Source organism: Melitaea cinxia, chromosome 27, assembly GCF_905220565.1.
Source record: "Melitaea cinxia chromosome 27, ilMelCinx1.1, whole genome shotgun sequence".
Classification (NCBI taxonomy): domain Eukaryota; kingdom Metazoa; phylum Arthropoda; class Insecta; order Lepidoptera; family Nymphalidae; genus Melitaea; species Melitaea cinxia.
The window spans coordinates 1,771,941-1,795,695 of NC_059420.1; the positions used below are offsets into that span (position 1 = coordinate 1,771,941).

The 23,755-nt window shown below is 34.9% G+C and overlaps 1 protein-coding gene and 1 non-coding gene across 2 annotated transcripts; both read right to left on the reverse strand.

The window, feature by feature from the left end:
• Window positions 1-797: 797 nt before the first annotated feature.
• On the reverse strand, window positions 798-23,070 carry LOC123667263. The gene is made up of 13 exons (XM_045601221.1): window positions 22,931-23,070; window positions 22,595-22,762; window positions 21,528-21,627; window positions 20,105-20,227; window positions 19,310-19,405; window positions 12,005-12,125; window positions 10,350-11,326; window positions 9,881-9,992; window positions 8,620-8,706; window positions 4,920-6,110; window positions 2,932-4,736; window positions 2,480-2,664; window positions 798-828 (listed from the first exon to the last, which is right to left on the reverse strand). The coding sequence occupies exons 1-13, from the start codon at window positions 23,068-23,070 to the stop codon at window positions 798-800; spliced, it is 5,136 nt and encodes a 1,711-aa protein (XP_045457177.1).
• On the reverse strand, window positions 8,842-8,913 carry Trnad-guc. The gene has a single exon. It is a non-coding gene; the product is annotated as a tRNA-Asp (tRNA).
• Window positions 23,071-23,755: the final 685 nt, after the last annotated feature.

The following is a 23,755-nucleotide window of genomic DNA, read 5'->3' on the forward strand; positions in this document are numbered from 1 at the left end:
ATTCTCTTATACTCATTCACCTCTAAAAATATTATGACCACATCCCTATTTGCGTCATAAAAAAAGATATTAAAATGTCATTTTCGAAAATATTAATTATCTGTACGCTCAAAATCCGTATTTCAATAATTTTTATATAATATAAAATATAGATACAAATTGATAAAATATAGATAAATTGATATTTGTTTTTAATGAAATAAATAGTAATGGAGTTTTACACGTGTCCGTAAGCTAATGTGTTGTGAAAGTGAGTGATAAATGCGGAAAAAACGAGAATTACGATTGACAGAGGTTTGTTTATCAAATAAGACTCTTCCAAAAAAACGGAATATACAGCTGAACTTGGATTAGATATATATAAAAATTTCGTGTCACGATGTATGTTAGCGATAATCTCCGAAAATACTGAACCAATTTTTATCAAATTTTGTAAGCATTTGTAATTTGGTCCAGCTTGGGAGATAGAATAATTATTATCTAAATTGGACTCGGTAGGTGACGCTGCTATCGGAATATAACTCCCAAAACTACTGAACCAATTTTTATCAAATTTTGTAAGTATCTGTAATTTGGTCCAGCTTGGGAGATAGAATAATTATTATCTAAATTGGACCCGGTAGGTGGCGCTGCTATCGGTATGTAAGTAATCAAATTTCGTAGCTATTTTCCGGGCAGGACAACGTCTGCCGGGTCCACTAATAGATTATAAATGGTATGTAGTGTGTGTGATTTCATTTAATGCCACTCGCTTGTAACCATAGTGTATACATTGCTTTTCTTATCAAATCATCGTCTTAGGCTTCGCTGCAGGCTTTTTCAAGAGTCCTGAAAAGAAAAACATATAATAATAAATCGTAGATCAAAAACGTTACAAAAAAGTGACACATACAAAGAAAGATGTACAAATGCGGTCTTAGTGCTAAGAGTGATTTCTTCCAACCAACCCCTTAGGTATAAGATAGATTAAAAAATGAGAAGCGGTGGTGTACACAGAGTTGAGATTGATGACATAAAAAGAAGTAAATATACATAACCTATACAAATAAATAAAATTGGAGTGTCTGCTTGTAATACTTTAATAACCGCTTTTTACTAAATGCATTTGGATGTATACACGGTACATATACCAAAATAACATTTTTTACAATTTTTGTCTGTCCGTCTATCTGTTTGTTCGGGTTAATCTCTGAACATATTTTTTTTTACAATATTTGTCTGTCTGTCTGTCAGTCTCTGCAATGGCTGGACCGATTGTGACGGCACTATTACTGGCAGACAGTTAATGAAATAAGGAGTAACTTAGGCTACTTTAATTTATAATTTTACTAGCTGCCCGGACAGACTTCGTTCTGTCAATAGTAAATTTTTTTTTGTATTAACACCTTCCGTGGGCCTTAAGGAACATACAAAAAAATAAATTAGCCGAGCCATTCTCGAGTTATGCGCTTAACAACATTCATTTTTATTTATATAGATAGCTTCCGCCCGCAGCTTCGCCCGTGTGGATTTCGGACTTCAAAAATGGAGGAGGTTCTCAATTCGTAGGGATGTTTTTTAATATATGGTGCGTATGCAGGTGGTCCCATTGTCCAGTTAGGATCTGATGATGGGATCCTGGTGAAATCGCAGGAACTTCTTAAATATTATAGGCAAACCTATGACGATTTTGGTATTTTTATGTGTAACTTGTTTGTCTGTTTTTAAAAATACGATGATTAGGTATATCATATCATCGTCGAAACTCCCCAATAATGACTATGTTTCCCTATTACTTCGAGGCCAGTGTATCGACTTGGATAATTCTTATTATGTTTGAAAGAGTAAACATTGCAGCTGGTCCTATAGTAACCAGGTCAGGATGTGGTGATGGGAGCCTAGAGTAATTGAAATAACTCCTCGCATATTATAGACACATCCAGTGTTTTAGGTATAGATAAAGAAGTATATGTGATGACAAAGATATCTACACATTGTTGATGATGAAGCTGTAAGGTAGGCACCGGATATTTAAAAGTGAATACTTTTTACTTGAAACGTTGTGTATAAGGAATATTTCTATTGAAATATTTCCTTATACACAACGTTCATTACTTCTGACGGATTGTTAGTAAACACAAACAGATTATTTTTACATGTCACCCTTGAAAGGGCAACATATAACTGGCCGTGAGAAAAACATTGATCAGTTAAATCTATTCCTGCAACTTTTAAAGTTTGGCCTTGTGCCTTATTAATAGTAATACCAAAGGCTAATTTGATTGGAAATTGCAGTCTTTTGAATTGGAAGGGTAATTCGGAGGGAATCATCGGTATTCTGGGAATTAAAACAGTATCACCAGTACCACAGCCAGTTAAAATAGTGCATTCGATTAGAAAGTTTTTTAATTTAACTATTTTGAGTCTCGTGCCATTACACAATTTTGGGGGATTTAAATTTCTAAGTAATATCACTGGTGAACCCACTTTTAATATTAACTTGTGTGGAGGAATTCCGGGAGGAACTAAAGAATTCAAAAATTCAGTTGGATAATGTACTGCCTCTGCGGTATCCAAAACTGTATCAACTGAATAGTATATCTGTGATGGTGCTTCAAACTTGGAAATAATTAAATGATTAATTTTATCAACCTGTTCATTAGTAGGTGCCAATATAGCCCTTTCCTTAAACCAACATAAAGTCTTTGTAGTTATATTAGTAATATCGGGATATACGGTCTCAACCAATTCTTCCACATTTTGAACCAAAGCACATAGGTTACTAAGATTGATTTTAACATTTCCGGATTGAAATGCACCATTACCTATTTGAAGTAAGTTATTTGAAAATTGTTTATTGTCTTCACTGGAGGACAAAATTCTCATATTTGTATTAAGTTCACATTTTGTAATATGTGGCCAAAGATAAGATCTTTTGAGTGATGCATTGACTTCGTCAGCTCTAGTCCCCCTTGCTATGACTGGCAAAATTTGACGAAAGTCTCCAGAAAACAAAACGGTGCAGCCACCCATTGGGCAATTTCTGTTGCGTAAATCGCGCATTGTCCTGTCTAATGCCTCAACTGATGCTTTATGGGACATGGAAGCTTCGTCCCAAATAATCAAGCTACAATCCTGCATTAATTTACCTGTTTTACTCTGTTTTGAGATGTTACAAACGCTAGAGACATCGTCACTGCAAATTTTTAAAGGTAGTTTGAAAGTGGAATGTGCAGTTCGCCCGCCTTTCAAAAGTGTGGCTGCAATACCGGACGACGCCACGGCAAGAGCAATTTTTCTGTCAGACCTTACTTTTGCTAATAATAAATTAATTATAAATGTTTTACCCGTGCCCCCGGGTGCATCTAGAAAGAACATTTTCCCTTCATTACTATTAACTGATGACAATATTTGGTCGTAAACAATTTTTTGTTCTGGATTTAAGCGATGTTCATCTTGAATTGTCTGTAAGAGTTGGGTGTAATCATAGTCAGTCTCTCGTAAATCCTCGATGTTGTTCATTGCATAAAGATTTGAATTTAACGGCAAGTTAAAACCAAAATCTTTTATACTTTTACCTGATAGAGATTCGACCTCTTTATTTAATTCATTTAAAGCTTCATCAAAAATATTTTGGTCGTACTCTAAATCATCTGATGACAGTTCTTGTCGTCTGCGTTGCAGTATATCTTCGGACATACTTTCCTGATAGTTTTGCCAAAGAAGATGCGGGTCCGTGATTTGGCAGAACGATATCATAATGGCAAAAAGGCACCTAAGTGATTTTGGTGAACAGCATATGGCTGCTTCAGAGAGCGTACTCTCCCAGTGACTGTCATCTTCGAGGAGGCCCATAGCTTTGCAAGCCCCTTGGAATGTGTCGTAAGTTACACCTTCAAAAGTGCGGAGACTTCTAAACGAAGTAGGGCCTTTTATAACGTGGAGTAACAACCGCAAATGAAAACATTCTGCATTATTAGGGTGTACCACGTAAACCCTTCCAAGAGCATCTGTTTTTCTCACGCCAGGGTACCCGAGAACTACCGCCCCCTGCTTTCGTCGTTGGAATTTTTTCGTATTTTGATTCCAGGTATAATAGGCAGGCACCTTGTCGTAGGTCAGAGTTTTTGCGAAGTCGTCCTCTGCACATAGTTTGAAAAACGCTGTTAAAGTAGTATCTCTTGGATTATTCACAATGTCATTTACATTATTTTCAGTGAAATACACCCGCTGTCCGTTTTCTAAATGAACAGCGAGGTGTGTGACAGTTGGTGCTCTTTCATGAATATTGAAGGACATAATCCGCCATAGTGCTTCAGAACTACAAATGTAGCGGCCAGATTGAAATTGTTCTACTTCATTTGTAGAATGTAAACTAAACGTAGCCTGGTCACTTTCTTTATTGATGTATTTAGTGACATATTTTATTGATTTCACGGAACTGCAAAGTTCTACATTAACATGCGCCTCGAAAATTTTTAATAATAGTTTATTGTAAGGCACTACCCATCTGTTATCAATTTCGTAATTACGAATAGTAGCCTTGCGTCCTCCTTCCTCTGGTGATAATCTTCTATACTTTGGATAGCCATCATCACCAGTTGAAGTTTGACTCTGATATGGTTTTGGGAATTTTTTTGAACATTTTCCCTCATGCATGCATGGCGAGTTAGGGTTTAAAGCTCCACAGGGTCCGTGAATCATGTTCCTTACCACGATGTCATACAATGTTGGGTCTTCGTCTTGGTCTGGTAATTCTGCCGTTATAACTGTGTCAATTTGGTCGGGCCTGATTTTATTTGTCAGCCACAAAAGCAAATGTATATGTGGCAGCCCACGTTTTTGGCACTCTACCGTATACATGTGACAGCGTGTCGGACCAAATACGTTTACCTTATTTATTAAGTGTAATAGTTTTTGTACTTTTAAATGAAACACACGATTTAAAATGTCATATCGGTCTTGAGGTGTTGCGGTGGAATGCAGATTATCTTTTATTTCTTTCCAATTAGGATTACAGGTCATAGTAATGAAGAGGTCAGGTTTCCCGTAATTCCTGACATAGGTCATGGCATCTTGAGTTTTTTCGTGTAAGTATCTTGGTCCGCCAGTAAAAGATGACGGTAATATTACCAGCTGCCCAATATTGTTTGTCGTGTGTTCATTAGAATGTAAAGCATCCTGTAAGTTTATATAATTTTCTGCGCGTAATTGTGTTTGGTTATTTCGTATAAAAGCTAAACGTTCTGATTCTAGTTTAGCATACTGATCTACAACATATTGATTCAGTAACATTCCGTACCTTAGTAAAACATTATAATGATTATGGCGTTCCATTAAACGATAGCAATAATAATTCATACATGAATTAACTTGGGGAATATCAATTGTGTATCCGTCTTCACCTCGACAAAACATCAATGGATATTGAAGACTGTCATATGAACGATGTAGTTCGGAAATTTTGTGGAGATTTTCGTCGCGGCTTCGAAGAACGATATCCCTTTTGTCAAATTGTTGTCCAGCAATGACAACTGCTACTTCACTGGTAGAAGGAGCATTATACCGTCCACGGTGTTCACCGTCAGGTACCCTGCTGGCATGAATTACTACATTGTAATCTGGGACATCGAGAGAGATACTTTCCATTGCAGTTTTAAAAGATTGTACGTATCTATTATGCAAATGCAACATGTTTTGCAATGACCTGACTATAGAGTTATCAAGTGGTGTTCTTGAATTACTATTACTAATATTACATCGAGTCGTTGCTTGAACTTCAGGATCGGAAATAAAATATATCTGCAAAAACTTATGGTCGTCAGGAACTTGTGGAAGAAGACTACCTGCAAGGTGGTAAACCTGGCCCTGGACTTTAAATGTTGGCATGAAGCCGTTTTCAACTACTCGTTGACTTTTGAATGAAGTCATCTGGAACGCATTATTATACCGCCGAATATGACGCATAAATTCTGTATGCTTTGGATGACTTTCATCAAGTAGAGAATTTAAAGGTTCAGGTGGAGCACCTATTTCATCTAATTTTACCTTACCATTTGAACAACATAAACCTTTTGACTCATCTTTCCATCTCAGTGCCGAACAGTATTGACAAACAATGGAAGGAGAACCTATACAAACGATACGATAATTTTGATAATCAATTGTTGTACTGTAATTCATTGCCGAGTACTCTTTATTGGACCATCTATTATTATTTTGTGTTCCATTAGTTGGCATATTATTCCTAAAATTTATGTGCCGAATACGATCGTTTTGTAGTCGGAGTTGTCTTCTCTCAGATGTTTCAGTTTCCATTAAAGCATTGTGTCTATCACGATCTAAAGATAAACGTAGGTTACGTTCAGCAGAGGATTCGCGTAGCCTCTGAGAAACATGTCTTTCGCGATCCAACGACAAACGTAAATCACGTTCCGCCGAGGATTCGCGCAGTCTTTGCGAAACATACTTTTCACGGTCCAACGACAAACGTACGTTACGTTCAGCAGAGGATTCGCGCAGTCTTTGTGAAACATGTCTTTCACGGTCCAACGACAAACGTACGTTACGTTCAGCAGAGGATTCACGCAGTCTTTGTGAAACATGTCTTTCACGATCTAACGACAAACGTACATCACGTTCCGCCGAGGATTCGCGCAGTCTTTGCGAAACATACCTTTCACGATCCAACGACAAACGTACGTTACGTTCAGCAGAGGATTCGCGCAGTCTTTGTAAAACATGTCTTTCACGGTCCAACGACAAACGTACGTTACGTTCAGCAGAGGATTCACGCAGTTTTTGTGAAACATGTCTTTCACGATCCAACGACAAACGTAAATCACGTTCTGCCGAGGATTCACGCAGTCTTTGCGAAACATACCTTTCACGGTCCAACGACAAACGTACGTTACGTTCAGCAGAGGATTCGCGCAGTCTTTGTGAAACATGTCTTTCACGATCCAACGACAAACGTGCGTTACGTTCCGCAGAAGACTCTCGCAGTCTTTGCGAAATATGTCTTTCACGGTCCAATGATAAACGCAGTTCTCTCTCTTCATTATTTTCACTATTCCGATTCAAACGAAGTCTTTTAGCAGCAGACGTACTGCGTCCTATATTTGGCCTTCTTCTCGGCATGATTATCTACCTAAGTTTAATAAGAAATTGAATAAAGAGGTACTTAATAGAAACAGTTTAATGAATCTAAATAATATTTATTTACAACAACTTCCCTACAACACCCAAGTAACAAAAAAGTAATATACATGAACTTAAATAGACTCACGAAAATTATTTACAAAAATCTATTTATAACAACTAAGTACGGAAAAGTAAAGTACTTGGTTATTTAAAAAGTAACGAAAGAACCAAACGAAAAGAAGAAAGTAAACTGAAAGGTTTCTTACACCACCTACTAAGTATGAAAATAATTAATTAAAACTAACAATAGCATAATAATAGGAACCAATAGCAAGATTTAATGCCGAACAGCAATACCCGTAGTAAGCCGATGACAGTCGATATACGCAATGCGTTCAGTTGCTACCAAAGTCTGTTTACTATGGCGGATCGCGCGCTACATCGCCCGGTTTATATAGCTTGAGCAGGCGGTCGAGCGATGCGGGGCAGAGGGGATGGACTCGCCGTAGGCATCTCAATGCTCGCCAAGCATTGAAAATGTTTCGCTACTAATTACTTCTAACAACGATATCTCAAAAACTATTCATCTGATTGATTTAGTGTAAAGAGCAATTTTAATCTGCATTAAATGACTAAGCTAACTAACATATTCATTTGGATAAGGATTAATACCGAACTAAAGAAAATAGCTTTGAAAATAACGTAATGTTTTTAATTAAAAATGTTAACATAAAAGTGGTTATTGTAAGTCAACCGTAAGAGATAGAGATATGCTATCGCGGACTTTTTTGTAGCATTTTTATAGATTTTGAATTCTCTAGTACATTACTTAACTGTATCTTTGCTAGTTTACGCGGCGTTCGCGTGGAAAGTTCCCATTTGGCGAGATTTTTTGCGACCTCTTCAACATTTGTCGCCGTATTTCAGCTAATTTACATAAAAGCATAATAAATTATATACCTAAACCTTCCTCAAGAATTACTCTTTCTATTGTTGAAAACCGTATAAAAATCCGTTCAGTAGTTTTCGAGTTTATCGCGTTCAGACAGACAGGAGGACAGACAGGAGGACAGACAGGAGGACAGAAAGACGCGGCCGGGGGACTTATTTTTATAATAAGTATAGATTTATTTTGTAACTCTGCGAACTGAACAATATTTTTTAAAAATTCCACGCGGTCGAAGTTGCGGGCACAGCTAGTATAAAATAAGTGCTCGATATATTTAGCAGGATATCTCCTGCTGTACCTTATATCGATAAAGTTTAATTTAAATGGTTTTTTTAAAACAATTTTTTAATATCGTATCAAAAATCGACCGCTCCAGCGGGTATCGAACCTGCATCTCCGACTGACCGTGTCAGTGCTTTAGCCAATTAAGCTACGGAACGATGTCTTTGCTAGATCGAAATTTTCGATATGATGATTTTATATTCGGTCTAAGCGACCGTGGCGCCGTCTATAGTTGTTTTTTTTTCTTCTTATTTAGTATCACTTACTTGGTATATTAGTAACAACTTTCTGTATACTTCTGATGGATGTCTTTGAGCTATCGTTCACGGAGTTCGAATTCGACTGAGGTCTTTCTGGAAATACAAATAATAAGTTAATATAATTTTTTTAAATAACTTTTTTGATTTAAAATAATTAAAATATAATGTCCGATGCGCGCATTAACTTATAATTATATTATTTTGTATATTAGAAAATACAAAAAGCATCTCTCCGGCGGGGAATCGAACCCCGGTCTCCCGCGTGACAGGCGGGGATACTGACCACTATACTACCGAAGACTGTGAGAAGACACACGAAATTGTGACTCACATTATGAATATTGTTCAGGAAGTGTCGTTAAATTTATTATAATAGAAAAAGTAGTTTAGATTATTCTAGAAGCCTTTTAATTTGTACGATTTTATTTTTGTGTTACCCACACATTAGGAATCCGTGTCGGCGCTCTAGTCAATTAGGCTATGGAATGATGTACCCGTTAGATCGAAATTTTTGATATGATGATTCTTATTCTTTGCAGAAACCCGTAACTATTCAAAATTTCATATTACAATGAAAATCTTTGACAGGAGATGACACCATGCTATTTTTCATGCAGCAGGTTCGCAGGTATGCAGGTTCGATTCCCGCTAGAACGGTCGATTTTTGATATGATATTCAAATATGTTTAGAAACCTTTTTTCACAGATTATTTTGAGATTATATATAGTGATTATTTCGAGAAATAGCCGATCTTATGTAACTATATGTTACTTTTAATATGTTATACATTTACTTTACCTACCACGTATTACTTTACTAGTGTCGATGTAATTGAAGCCGGTTTATTTTTTTGTTTAGGAGCAAACACTATTATACTTTAAACTGTTGGTTGCTGTGTTGTTACGGCATTAAAGAATATAGCCACCCCCTCTCTTCCCGTGTGTGTCGTAAGAGGCGACTTAGGGATAACACAGTTCCGCTACCAGCTTGGAACTTAAAAGGCCGACCGATGGCGGGATAGCCATCCAACTGCTGGCTTTTTAAATGCACAGACCGAGGACGGGCAGCAGCGTCTTCGGTGCGATAAAGTCAGCCCTGCGGTCACCAACCCGCCTGCCCAGCGTGGTGACTATGGGCAACACACATAAGTTTACGCCAAGTTTGGCGCGAACTTGGGGAGACCTATGTCCAACAGTGGACTTCGATAGGCTGATGTGATGATGATGTGTGATGTTGGTCATTTAAATTAATAAATGACTAACTTACTCGGGCTTATTCTCAAGGGATTCTTCTTAAATTTTTCAGATGACAATCTCTTCTGAGGAATCTTCGAAGTTATGACATTCTTAGTGATTTTACTTAAGCCTTTCGACTTCCTCTGTTCGTTGGTAACGCTTATTTTATTTCTAACGTCACTTTTAAACAACTTGACATTTTGTTGTTCATTGTTTTTGATCGCTGCAACTTTATTTTTACTAAAACGTTCTGCTAGATGGATTTGTTTCGGTTTGTCACTTTTTTTAATCACATTTTTTTCGTTATTCGTATTTGAAGTCTTTTTTGATGATTCCGTATTATTTTTCGTGTTTTTTGCATTTTTATCTGTGTTTTCGATTTCCTTATTTATCGGTTTTGGTTGTTTCGTGACATCATCTGTGGATTTTGGTTTTGTTTTATTTGTTTTATCTGTTGATTTTGATTTTTTTTCAACGCTTTCAGTATCTGTTCGTCTTACTTCAATATTTTTGACGGTTGTGGCTTTTTTAACTTTATTAGTCTTGCTATCTAATTGTTTTTTGGTATCGTTTTTTGAACTAGCAACATTATTCGACTTTTTTGGATCGGGTAATGCTTTTCCATCTTTTTTAGTAGTTGATTTCATATCATCCTTTAAATTATTCATTGAAGTTGCATCATTAACTTTATTCACAGGTTTACTTGTATTATCATTTTTATTAGTTTTATCATTAACTGTATGTTTTTTAGCTTTAGCATTATTATCAATAACTCCTTTTGATAATTTGTTGTTTGTAGGTTTTGATTTATCATTATTTTGATCAACTTTGTCGACTGGTGAATTAATTTTATTAGTTTTAGCATTATCAACATTAAACTCTTGTGTTGCTTTACTATTTTTGGATGAATTATCATTTTTATCGACTTTGTCAACCTGCAAATTAGATTTCTTAGCTCTAGCATTACCATCATGTGATATTTTATTACTTGTACTGTTCTTAGATATATTATCATTTTTATCAGTTTTATCAACGCGTAAATTGGTTTTCTTAGCTTTAGCGTCCTCTTTAACAACTTTGTTGCTGACCTTATTCTTAGTATTAACAATTTTATCATCTTTATTTGAATCTAGTCTAGCTCTTTTAACATTTTCTTCATTTTCAGTATTGATTGGACGTTTATTGTCTTTATTGGCATTCTCTTTGCCTTTAGCTTTTACTTTTTTAGGCGGATGTTTAGGCGGGGCCATTATTTCACTATCTTTATCCTTGATTGGTGCTTCCGCTTCTTCTAGAGTTTGTCTTTTCTCTTTCAAACTGTCGGAATCGAAGCTTTCGTGTAGTTCCTGCGTGGGTTTCTGCGCTTCTAAGCATGTTTTTATTATCTTTGACAGTAGAAGTGTCCGTTCGTCTGTTTCGAGGGTCGGGTCTGACAGCTGTCTGTGCGCTTGTGTGATTATCTTGATGTATGATTCATCTGAAAATTTAAATATATATGACAATTTTTCGATGTATCTTGTTTAATCTTAAACAAAGTTTTTTTTTACAAGTTGATATATATAAATGATAGACTGGATGATATATTTTTTAAATAAAACTATTATTTTATATAGCAGGACATAGTCTACTCAAAATGTGGACAGCCCGACTGGGAGAGTACCTAGACCTTACAGAAGACCACTGCTAAATAATACTATTATCAGGTAGTGTTGTGTTCCTGTTGGTGAGTAAGGTGACCAGAGCTCCTGGGGGAACTGGGGATGGGGTCGGCAACGCGCTTGCGATGCTTCTGGTGTTGCAGGTGTCTATAAGCTACAGTAATCGCTTACCATCAGGTGATCCGTACGCTTGTTTACCGACCAGCTGTATAAAAAAAAAGTTTTGACGACGAAATTTTATTAGAAAATGGTAATCCACATTTTTATGTTCTCAACTGAAACATTTTCAACAAAACTAACAACAGGAACAAATCTTGATCAAAATACGAAATACAGTCAAGTAATAATGTTGTCAAGCAGTCTGCGTTCCTATGGTAAGACATTCAGATCTCATTAAGACGTATCGACAGATTACGGTAAGGGCTAACCACTAGATTGTATGTTTGTTTGCTATCACAGTTACTAATGTCACAGAGTATGTCTGTCTGTCTGTTTACCCATATACTCCACGTCGAACTTCATCTTGTGGTGGAAGGGCGCGATAGGCGACCACTTGTTCTGCAGCGTCCACGATACTTCGAGAAGATTCGCACATTTCAACATGTACCCGCCTTCCGACTGAAATAATATGTTTTCTATATAAATCTATCTGTTCTTATCTATACAAATAAAAAATTATGTGGTGTCATGGGACACCAGGTAGGAACGAAGTTCCTTCGGATAGTATAGAAGCAACACTGTTTGAAAAAAAAATGTTGAATTTTATATATATTTTCTATTTCTTCATTTTTTTTTTTAATTTTGTTGATTGGTTTTTAATTAAGTATATAAAAGTATTTAGAAATTTAGTATTTTAGAAAATAACAAATACCGTAAAATAAAATAAATCAAATAAAATAATAATAATTCGAACTATTAAGTGAAATAAAAAAACATGTTTATTTTTTTTTTTTTGACAGTATAAAATTACATAAATAATTTAAAAAAAGTTTACTAGTAATATTTTAGTTTTACAAACGTCATATTATACAGTCGTGTGACTGATATTACGTTACTTCCGTTATATATTTTTCTTACGGTTTTAGTATCACATTTTTTTCAGTTCGGTCGCCCAGCCAAATGTCAAGCCTGCCCTAAGGAACTTCGTTCCAATAAATAAAATTGTAGTGTCTGTTTGTAATATTGAAATAACCGCTTTTTTTAAATACATATTTCAATGCATATAATGCATAATATATACGATGCATATACCAACATATTTTTTTACAATTTTTTTTTTGTTTGTCTGTCTATCTGTTTGTTCCGGCTAATCTCGAAAACAACTGAGGCAGATAGCTGATGTAATAATGAATAACTTAGGCCACTGTTATTTTAGAGATTTATTTATTTTTTAACTCGGCGAACAGACCAATAACTTTTTTGTTAATTTCCACGCGGATGAAGTCGCGGCTTGTTAGTAATATTGCATTAATTAATCTTACATTGTCTATCATAAATGTCTTATACCTTATAAAACATATTATACGGTCGTCTGTTCCTACGGTAAGCAACTTAATGCTTGTGTTACAGGTAACAGCCGACTGATATAGCCAGGGTTCGCCAAACCGATTCATAAAGGTAACCGTTTGAAACGGTTACCGTATGAATCGGATACCGATTGAAAAGGTTACCGTTTTATTTCGGTTCCAAAACCTTAATAAAACGGTTACCGATTAAACTGTAATACCGAAATATAACGTTATGTATTTCGGTTTTAAATGATTCGGAGAAGTAACAGAGGGTGACAAAATCTGTGAGCCATCGTTTAAAATGAAGAATCTGTAATGTTCCTTTGCTTTTATTGATAATGCTTGGTTTTTCATAAGATTGGCTTCTTTAACTATGAAAGTAATTAAGTTTTTTGTTTTGAATTATTCGTTATATGCAATGTAAACATTAACGCGAAAAAGAGATGAAAACTTGCTCGCGCCACGCCCGGGGCCTGTCGTCTATCACAAATAAATAAGATTTAAGTAAAATCACGCAACACACGGGAGCGAATGAGATAGAGATATGGTGTACGTTCGGACCGCAATCCGAGCTAGCGCAGCGCAGCTACAAGAACGGGAATTGCCCGCTTAAACTTACGACGCGAACGTTATGCCTACTACCGGTTTATTTCGATACTGTATTACCGATATGATTCGGTTACCGAATGATTCTCTTACCGTTATTTTGATTCGATAAGTACCGTTTTATAAAGGTAAATAACCCATACCGGAATATCCCTGGATATAGCTAAATATTTTTGTTTGACAAATACACTTAGAAATAATACACATATAAATAAATAAATACAAACATTACACCGAGGCTCAGGTGGGAATCGAACCCGCAATCCGCAGAGCAAAAGCAGGGCCACTACAAACTGCGCAAACGGGCTAGTCTCTTCTATGTTTCAAATGAAAATTAAAAAAAAAAAAACAGAACAAATATTTATCTATTTTCACTTAAAACTATGGATTCTCAGTTAACAAGGGAATGTTAAACCTAATTTGATGTTAATTTTGATAATTATGTATATTTTGAAAGCTATTTTAAAGAAAATAGAGATATAGTTGATACCTATATATAGACTAAATAAAATTTAAATTTTATTATTTTTTCTTTTATTTATCCGTAACCTAAGAACTGCTACTATAATTCATGTACTATGCCAAAAGGCCTTTGGTCTTTGTACATCTTTTATCGCTTAACTACTGTGTTTGTTTATATATTGGTGTGTTGTGAAAGTTATGGCGGCAGCTGTGGTGTAATGGAGCGTATGCCGTGTCTACGGAGCCTAAACACCGACGATAGCGGATTCGATTCACGCTTGGAGTGGATATTTGTGTTTATACAAATATTTATTTCCCATCTGATTGTGAGTCCTTGTGGGTTTACCCAACGTGCCTCGGAGAGCACATTAAGCCGTCGATTCCGGTTGTTATCATGTACACCTGATAGCGATCGTTACTCGTAGTACGCAATATATCCGCATACCCGCATTGAAACAGCGTGGTGGATTAAGGTTAACGAGCTTTATTCTCAAAAAGACAATGTCACTTACATGAGAACAATACACTACAATAAAAGTAAAACATACATATCGTCGTCTTATAAATCCTAGTGCTCAGTTAACGAATAGTTTAAATGGTTTCTTCTAACGATAAAGTGTTATTGAGAATATATTGCGAAAGCCGAGATTTAAATTCGTTAACTGAGCTTACATCTTTTATTAGACAAGGTAATTTGTTGTAAAGCTGTGCTCCTTCGAATGTGATATCCCTTTTGGCAAATTTCGTCCTAGTCTTAGGCAGAACCAATAAGCTGGGTCGTCGATTGCTGCGCTTCGTGATACGTTTTATAAAGGGCAAATTTGAACGAATAGATTTACTGATAATTTTTTTTATTAAAATACAGGAATTATATATATAAAGTTGTCGTAGGTTCATGATTTTAGTTTCTTTATAAATTTTAGTTGTAGATGTGTAATATGGATATCGAAATAGTATTTTTATTATTTTGTTTTGCTTTCTTTGAAGCTCTTGTAATTTTGTTTTGGAGGAATTACCCCATACTTCAATCAAATATAACAAATGCGACTTAACCAACGAGTTGTATATAGAATGGCGTAATGTTTGAGGAATGCACTGAGAGATATTTTTTAGGCATATGATCAAAGAGGACATTTTTTTTTAATATGATCTATATGGTTATTAAAACTTAACTGGTTATCCAATCTTAGGCCAAGGTACTTTTCACAGGTTTTTTCTTCAATTGGAGTATTATGAACTGTTAGTGGATTGTTTTGTGAAATAATTTTATTTTTTGGTTTAAAGATAATATAACACGTTTTGGAAGCATTTATAGTTAATAAATTATGATGAAACCAATCATTTAAAAGATCTAGATCTTCCTGTGCGTGACTGATAATGTCATTTATTCTGTTTCCAAAATAAAATAAACATGTATCATCTGCATATAACGTTAGATGACCATGTAGTTTCAAATTTGCGATACCATTCATATATATTAGGAAGAGAAGTGGTCCTAAAATTGAGCCCTGTGGGACTCCACAAGTAATAGGTAAAGCACCACTTTCTTCGTTACTAATTTTCACTATCTGCAGTCGATCTGTCAGATAAGATTTTAAAATTTTGAGAACACTACCTTTGATACCAATGTTTTCTAGTTTTCGTAATAAAAGTTTGTGACTAATAGTATCAAAGGCTTTTTTTAAATCAATAAACACACCGACTACAATGTGTTTTTTATCTATATTTTGTCTTATGGTTGTTATCAGATCTACGATTGCAGCAGTAGTATTGCTTTTAGCCCTGAAACCGTATTGCCGTTCGGATAAGAAATTGAAAGAGTCTAAGTGTGTAGTTAAGCGGTTGTAAATTAATTTTTCCAATATTTTAGAGAGGACCGGTAGTACAGAGATTGGACGATAGTTTCCTGGATCAATTTGAAGGCCAGATTTATATATAGGTGTTATTTTTGCAATTTTTAGTGATTCAGGGAAACTTCCTTCAGACAAGAGTTTATTAAAACATTGCATCAATTTTTCTGAAATCAAATTTTGTAAGCATTTTACAGCTTTGGTGCTAATTCTATCTATGCCAGTACTTGAATTAGAATCCAGGTCTTTTATGATTTTATCAATTTCATTTGTGGTGCATAATTTTAATGTCGACAGTTCAGGGTAATTATAATTATTTTTTGTATGAATAGGGTGAAATATATCGTGGAATTTTTTTGGTATATTTTCAGCTAAATTGGAACCTATTGTTGAGAAATACTTATTAAAAACCTCACAAATTTCTCTCTTATCCGTAATTTCTTTTGATTGTAGGATGATTTTCGAGGGAGCACAACTCAGTTTTGTTTTATTTTGAGATAATTTGTTTAAAAGTGTCCAAGTCCTTTTTGAGTTATTTGCATAGTTTTTAAATAACTTATAATAGTATGAATTTTTTGTTTCCCGTATCAATTTAGCCGTATTACTCTTCTTTTGGTTAAAATCTTCTTCTATCTTCTGGCATTTTGGATTGTTCTTATGTTGGACCCATAAATAGTTTCTCTCACTTATTCTGTCGATAATCTCTTTATTTATCCAATCTTCACGCATATTATTCAGAATCTTTGTTTTTATTACTTTGCTGTTAAGTATTTGTTGTTTCAATATAGTTTCTAGCTCTGTGAAGTTATGTGTTGTGTTACCTAGTATTGAAGATTCAAAGCATGTATATAATTTTGTGTAATCTATTGCTTCATAAGTAGTACGTGGTTTTTTTGGTGTTTTAAATTTATTCATTTGTACATAGATTTGTTTATGATCTGACATTGACGAATTAATAATAGCAATATTAAAATGATTTGTTTTTAAGTTGGTGCTTACATGGTCCAAAATCGATTTTCTTGTAGCAGAATCTCTTGTACTATATGTATTATTTATTTTATTCAACAGTCTATGGCCGGATTCCTTTATTATTTGTTTATATTTTGTAACTTTGTTGTTATTCTCAAAAGATTAATGTTGAAGTCTCCAAAAACTATAGCTCTCTTTCGTTGTTGTAATTGGTTGTCATATTGTTCAAGAAACTGCTCAAAATTAGTATCACCAGGGTTGTATATTACACCAACATCCAATGCAAACTTTTCAATGTGTATCCATAGATAGTTGATGCCACCTTGATAAATTGACTCAATTTGATAATGTTTTAAGTTGTTGTGAATATAGGCTGATACTCCACCTCCTCTAATTGATGTTCGATAGTTATAGTAGTGAGTGTAATTATCTATTTGCAATTGCAAAGCCTGCTCTTCTGATGATATCCAAGTTTCTGAAAGTAGGATAATATGGACAGTTGTAGGTATTGCTAGTAAAATACATTTTAATTCGTCTAGTCTGCCTTTTTTCTTTATGCTTCTAGCGTTTAGGTACAAGAACGATAATCTTGACTTCTCTGTATGTATATCTTGGTAACTATTGACTATTTGGTAATTTACAGTATTAAATATATTCCTATTTAGAGTTGTTGGTTGGAGTTTTTTGGTAGTGTTTTAATGATGGTTGGCGTTCCGTTTACGTATTTAATTTTTATATCGGTTTCTCCACTAGCTTTACGCTGGTTTAGTACTTCTTTAATATGGAAATAGTATTTTAGTTGAGCCGGAGTTTGATCAGAAAATATTTTTAAACTGCTAGGCAATTTTTCCCTACTTTTGAGGAGTAAGAGTGCTGTATCTGGTTTGTCAAAACATACTTTGATTTTACGTGTTTTACCAGGACTATATTTTCCGAAAAATCTTGATAGGCTTTGGAATATTTGTAATTATCTGTCCAATAATTTGTAGTACTCGATTCTCATCTTGAATATTCCTCTCTTGGGTGTTGCTGGAGTCGTTTTCAGCTATGCCCATAATAATAATATTATTTTCCCTCTTTTTTCGGTCTTGTACTTCTCGTATTATTTGTTCATTGGTACATATCTGTTTATTTTGGGTTTCGGATGCTGGACTTATTTTCAATTCATTTAAATCAGTTTCTAGTAAATTAATTTTTTTTTCACCATTGTTTATTTTTGTTTCTAGTTGAGTTAATTGAGTTTTTATATGGTCATGTTCTAGTGACATTTTTGTAGTTGCCGATTTGATATCTTGCATCTGAGAACTTATTTCTGCTATGTTATTATTAAATATATTTTTAATTTCCTCTTGTGAAGTCTTTAAATCTGTAATTTCAGTTTTTACTGTTCCAATACACTCCCTCATTTGATTCATCATTAGTGTATTAGAGCCAACGTACGTTTCTAATAGTGTCGTCATCCGAGATAATTCGCTCCGTATTAATTTAATTTCTTCCGAACACTGACATTCTTCATCGGCTGGTATTTTACGTTTACGGAAAGTTATTTGTGAGCTAGGTATGCCGCCACATATTTTTGATAAATCAGGTTGTGATCCACCGCCGGTTACAGTCGGCGGCGATCGTGTTACGCTCATTATTACAAGCGATGGTTTGAGCGCAAATCGAAATTTATTCCGTAATACAAAGTCGATAAGGTTGTATATCGAAAACTTACTTGCAGGTGTGGATGTACTGAAGCGCTGGTCAGTGTGCGAGAGAGTTAAAAAATAACAACCGTTTTGTTTACGCGGGGGTGAGGAAGGCGGACGCGCTCGCTGGTGCGAACGTCTAATGATGTCTTGAATTATAAACAATCATAACTCGCCAAAATCATTCACACCGTTATGGGTTTACACTTTCTTATACTTAATGATTAAAACTGTTAAGCACTATTTTAATATTTTGTGTAAATACAAATACACGTCTATTCTGATCGATAGCCGACGACGTATCTTTGTACATCTTTTATCGCTTAACTACTGTGTTTGTTTAATTAGTGTGTTGTGAAGGTTATGGTGGCTGCTGTGGTGTAATGGAGCGTATGCCGTGTCTGCGGAGACTAAACACCAACGATAGCGGATTCGATTCACGCTTGGAGTGGATATTTGTGTTTATACAAATATTTATTTCCCATCTGGTTGTTAGTCGTTGTGGGTCTCCCCACCACGGAGAGCACGTTAGGTCGTCGGTCCCGGTTGTTATCATGTACACCTGATAGCGATCGTTACTCATAGTAGGGAATTTATCCAGCAACCCGCATTGAAGCAGCGTGGTGGATTAAGCTCTCATCCTTCTCCTACATGGGGAAAGAGGCCTATGCCCAGCAGTGGGATATTACAGGCTGAAGCAAAGTTTACGTCCTCACCAGGGGTTCCATATAGAGGGAGTCGGCGTAGGCCTCCGCTAGACGCGCCAGAGATGCTCGCCGGGAGCGGTGGGCGGCAGCATAGCTGCGGAACACCTGCGCACGATACAACAGTCAATACAGTCAACAGTCAATACTATGTGTGTATGTGTATGTATGTATATATATATATATATGTGTGTGTAATGTGTATATGTATGTATATTTACGTATTATATGTATATATTATGTATGTACACCTCCATGCCGTCTAATTCTTTAGTCATGTCCTTTTCATGCTAGAGGTTGTCTGGAAGAGATCGCTTTTTTAGCGATAAGACCGCCTTTTGTACATGTCTATATTTTCTTTTACGGTGTAAAATTTTTCTCTCATAGTGTACAATAAAGAGTATTTGTATTTGTATTTGTATTTGTACTAAGGGCCTGTTCCACCGGTTGTGGGTAGAGTTTATCCACCAGGAGGCCATTAGGACCTGTTTCGACTAAACTAGGACACAAAAATTTTAAAATTCACAATTGCAAACAGAAATATCCCATAGATATATTAGTGTTTTTTTATACAACTAGGTTGGCAAACAAGCGTACAGCTCACCTGATGGTAAGCAATTACCGCAGCTTATAGCCGTCTGCGACACCAGAAGCACCACAAGCGCGTTGTCGACCCTACCCCCACTCTCCCTCAGGAGCTCTGGTCACCTTACTCACCACAGGAACACAACACTACTTGAAAGCAGTAATATTTAGCTGTGATCTTCTTTTGTAAGGTAAGTTGTGTTATCAATAAATAATAAGTACCTCAATAGCGTCGCTGGGTGTTGTCACAGTGGACAAAACGGATTTGGAAAGTTCTTTCTCGTGAGCCGCCTTCACCGCTGTCACTTGCAGGTTTCTGTACGAAGTGGGCGCGAAAAGACGGTTCTGGAATATTATGTTTGTAAAGTTATTGCCTTGGAATAATTTATTTTTACCATCAGTTTCGTATCATCATCATCATCATCATCATCATCATCATCATCATCATCACCATCATCATCATCATCATCATCATCAGTTCTGTTAGGTTTACGGACAAAATTTTCAATAAACGTCACTTGAAATATCCCACTGCTGGGCACAGAATTTTTTTCCCATGTAGGAGAAGGATCAGAACTTAATCCACCACGCTGCTCCAATGCGGGTTGGTGGATATATCAATAAATGTCAAGTTATGAAAAAAGAGGTAGGCTAAAGGCACATTTCACTAACCCCAAGGTGTTTAAAAGCTGCTGAAAAACACCAAGTGGTTAGTGGACGACCCCTAAATACCTAAACTTAAAACCTATAACAAATATATAAGTACTAGTGGTCGCCCACTGGTCGAAATTCGACCATAATTAATTTAAATTATAAGTTAGAACATTATTAAGGTTCTGTTGTCAAAGACTACACTTCTATAATAATAAACAAAAGAGTAAGTATGCGTGTTACGAAACGCTCTACGCCGGGATTTGCTGACCGGAGTTTGCTTCGAAACATTCCCACGTCTCGCATCGGTAGCCGGAGGTTGTTACGGAACTTTCCCACCATGGCATCGCACCTGAGCATCGCACCTGGGCACCGTGTGAGGCGACCCAACACGAAGAACCCAAAACAACCCGATGCTCCGACTGAGCGATCTTTAATTTTAAGTCACTCTTGTTTCTAACATCGAACAACTGTCACGTGTAATTAATTCATTATAATTTAGTTATAATAAATTTAATTTTAAATAAATCTTTGCTTTTTTTTGCAACCTTCGGCTGTCGCTTTTATAATTTGCGTGTGTGTCAAATACATTGTACTGTGTGTAATGTCTTTTTTATTGATTTAATGTATCTTTTATGAATAATTAAAAAAAAATGTTAGCAATCTGAACTCCTCTATATAAACTATAAGTGTGCGAAATTTCATACTTCTCCATTCGCGCAATTTTCGTAAAAAGGGGTACAAATTTTTTACTATGAATATATTGAAGATAATAACTGGCCTGGCGAACTTCGTACTGCGGTATTATTATTATTATTTTTTGTGAATATAATAATTATTTATATCGAAATAAAACATAGCCTATCTTTCAAGTTGAATATTTGGATCAAACTGTACACATTGTGCAAATTTGATCAAAATCAGTTAAGTAGATTAGGAGTCCATCGCGGACAAAGAACATGACGCACAATTTATATATATTAAGATAACTCACAGGTTTATGTGCGTAGAAGTTCATTGAGAAAGGCACGAGATCAACTCTGCACTCGACTATGACATCTCTCCACACACCCTCTTCTGTGACTGGAGGCTCGCTGCAAAATATATATTTTTTTTATTTTTGTGCATATTTATTTTCAAACAAAAAAGAAAGGAAACTACATACTTGTATATGGTAATTTCAATTTTGTCCATTGACATGTTATAATAATTGAATACTATACACAAATTATGGACATTTCAAAATCTGTCTAAGTGGTAATTTTTTTTTTTATGTAAAGATATACGTCCAGAATTTACTCCATAGATATTCTATAAGTTTTATGCTTGTTTAAAATAAAAATAGTATTAAATCGATATTCCCATTTACAACAGATCCCTTTCAATCTCTTTTAAACCTATCTTCTCACAAAACCCTCTCTAACACAAGCAGGTTTGTTTTTAAGACTACTAACGCCATCTATGATATATTTACATTAAACTCATTCTTAAACTATTTTAAAAACAAATGACTAATTAAAAAGAGATTTGCTATGACCATCATTATGTGCCAGTATTAATTACAATAAAGGTGGTTATCTCTATATATTTTTTTTACATTAATTTGAATATAAATAAAATAGCTTCAGAATAAATATGCCTTCTAGTTATTTCTCATTTTGTATTTAATATTTAATTGAGTTTGTTGCTACATCAACTTTACTGATCATTTATCATCGTGGAATCCCCATTCTATGTGACACTGGTGAAATCGACTATTGAATTAACTTAAACTACTGTGTGTCAAACAAGCATATAGTCCACCTGATGGTAAGTGATCACTATAGCCTATAGACGCCTGCAACACCAGAAGCATCGCAAGTGTGTTGCCGACTCGGCCCCTGACCCCGTCAAGGAGCTCTCTACCTTACAGACACAGGAACAAAACACTACATCAAAATGTTATTATTTTGCTGTGATCTTCTGTAAGATTAAGATAGTCCTCAGATGGGCCACAAATTTTGATAAAGATATTTCCTACTGCACAGTCACTCAAAAATAAATGTTAATTAAAACCCTTACCCTTCAAAAACTGGATCCTCAATCAAAATATTGACTTCTGATTGTAATACTTGTACACTAGTGAGTTCCTGAGTAGCGTGGAGGCAGGTCTTCAACATGCTCTGCTGTAACTTGAGCTCGGCGATGGAAGGACCAATATCAATATTGCACTCCTGCTCCGAGTCTGAGCTGTGAAATTACCATTTATAAAGTTATTTAATGTAAGTATAAAAAAAAGGTAAAGTTTTACTTTAAAAAAATTTGCGACTTTAAAAAATAAACTTTTTAACATAAAACACATTACAGGACGTGCCTTTAAAAAAAAAAAAAAAACCAAAACTTAAAGTCTGTAAATACCTGTCTTCGTCATAAAAACTTGAGTTCGATTTTGTTTTGCGCTCTTCCTCTATTCTTTTCTCATAGTACTGTAACTCTTTTAACAATGATTCTTTACGGGCTAGCAGTGCCTGCTTTTTATCGACCACTCTATTTGCCATTATTTTAATAATTTATATTATTAAACACAAGATAACATTACACTTTAAAACATAGCTTAGGTATTTAAAAACAAAATAACGTATTATTACTTGACAGCTATTGTAACGTAGCCATTATACAAAATTGTAAAAACCGGTAATTACGTTTTAATTAAAAAACCGTAATTCTAATACAATTCAATACTATACAGAAATAAGAGCATTATGATAATAAATATTGAACAATAAGTTACTTATTTTAACTAAAGTTGACTTAAATAATACAAAACAGCTACACGTGTTAAGTATAATGACATTCTTATTGGAATATTCAATAAGAATATTCAAACGCGTATATATAATCTATTATTCAAATTGCAAATATATAAATTGAAATTGTCATACGTCAATTTAAAGAATATTTGCAATTGTGAAAAAAACATTTTTAAAACATAAGCAATAATGTAAAAAAATATGAATAACTTGCAGTAATTTTTTAAAATAAATCAATCGTTCCTTACTCGTTTACAAAACTTAGTGTATAAATTATGATATTCTAATAAGAAAAATATAATATTAACATACTTGAAAAAATGTGCTGTGGATGTAAATTATAAATATAATATATTACGCTTGCATTATTAAGTTCATAGTTCAATACAGTGTTATGAATGAATGCGGACTGGTGTACAGGACGTAAAGTGTT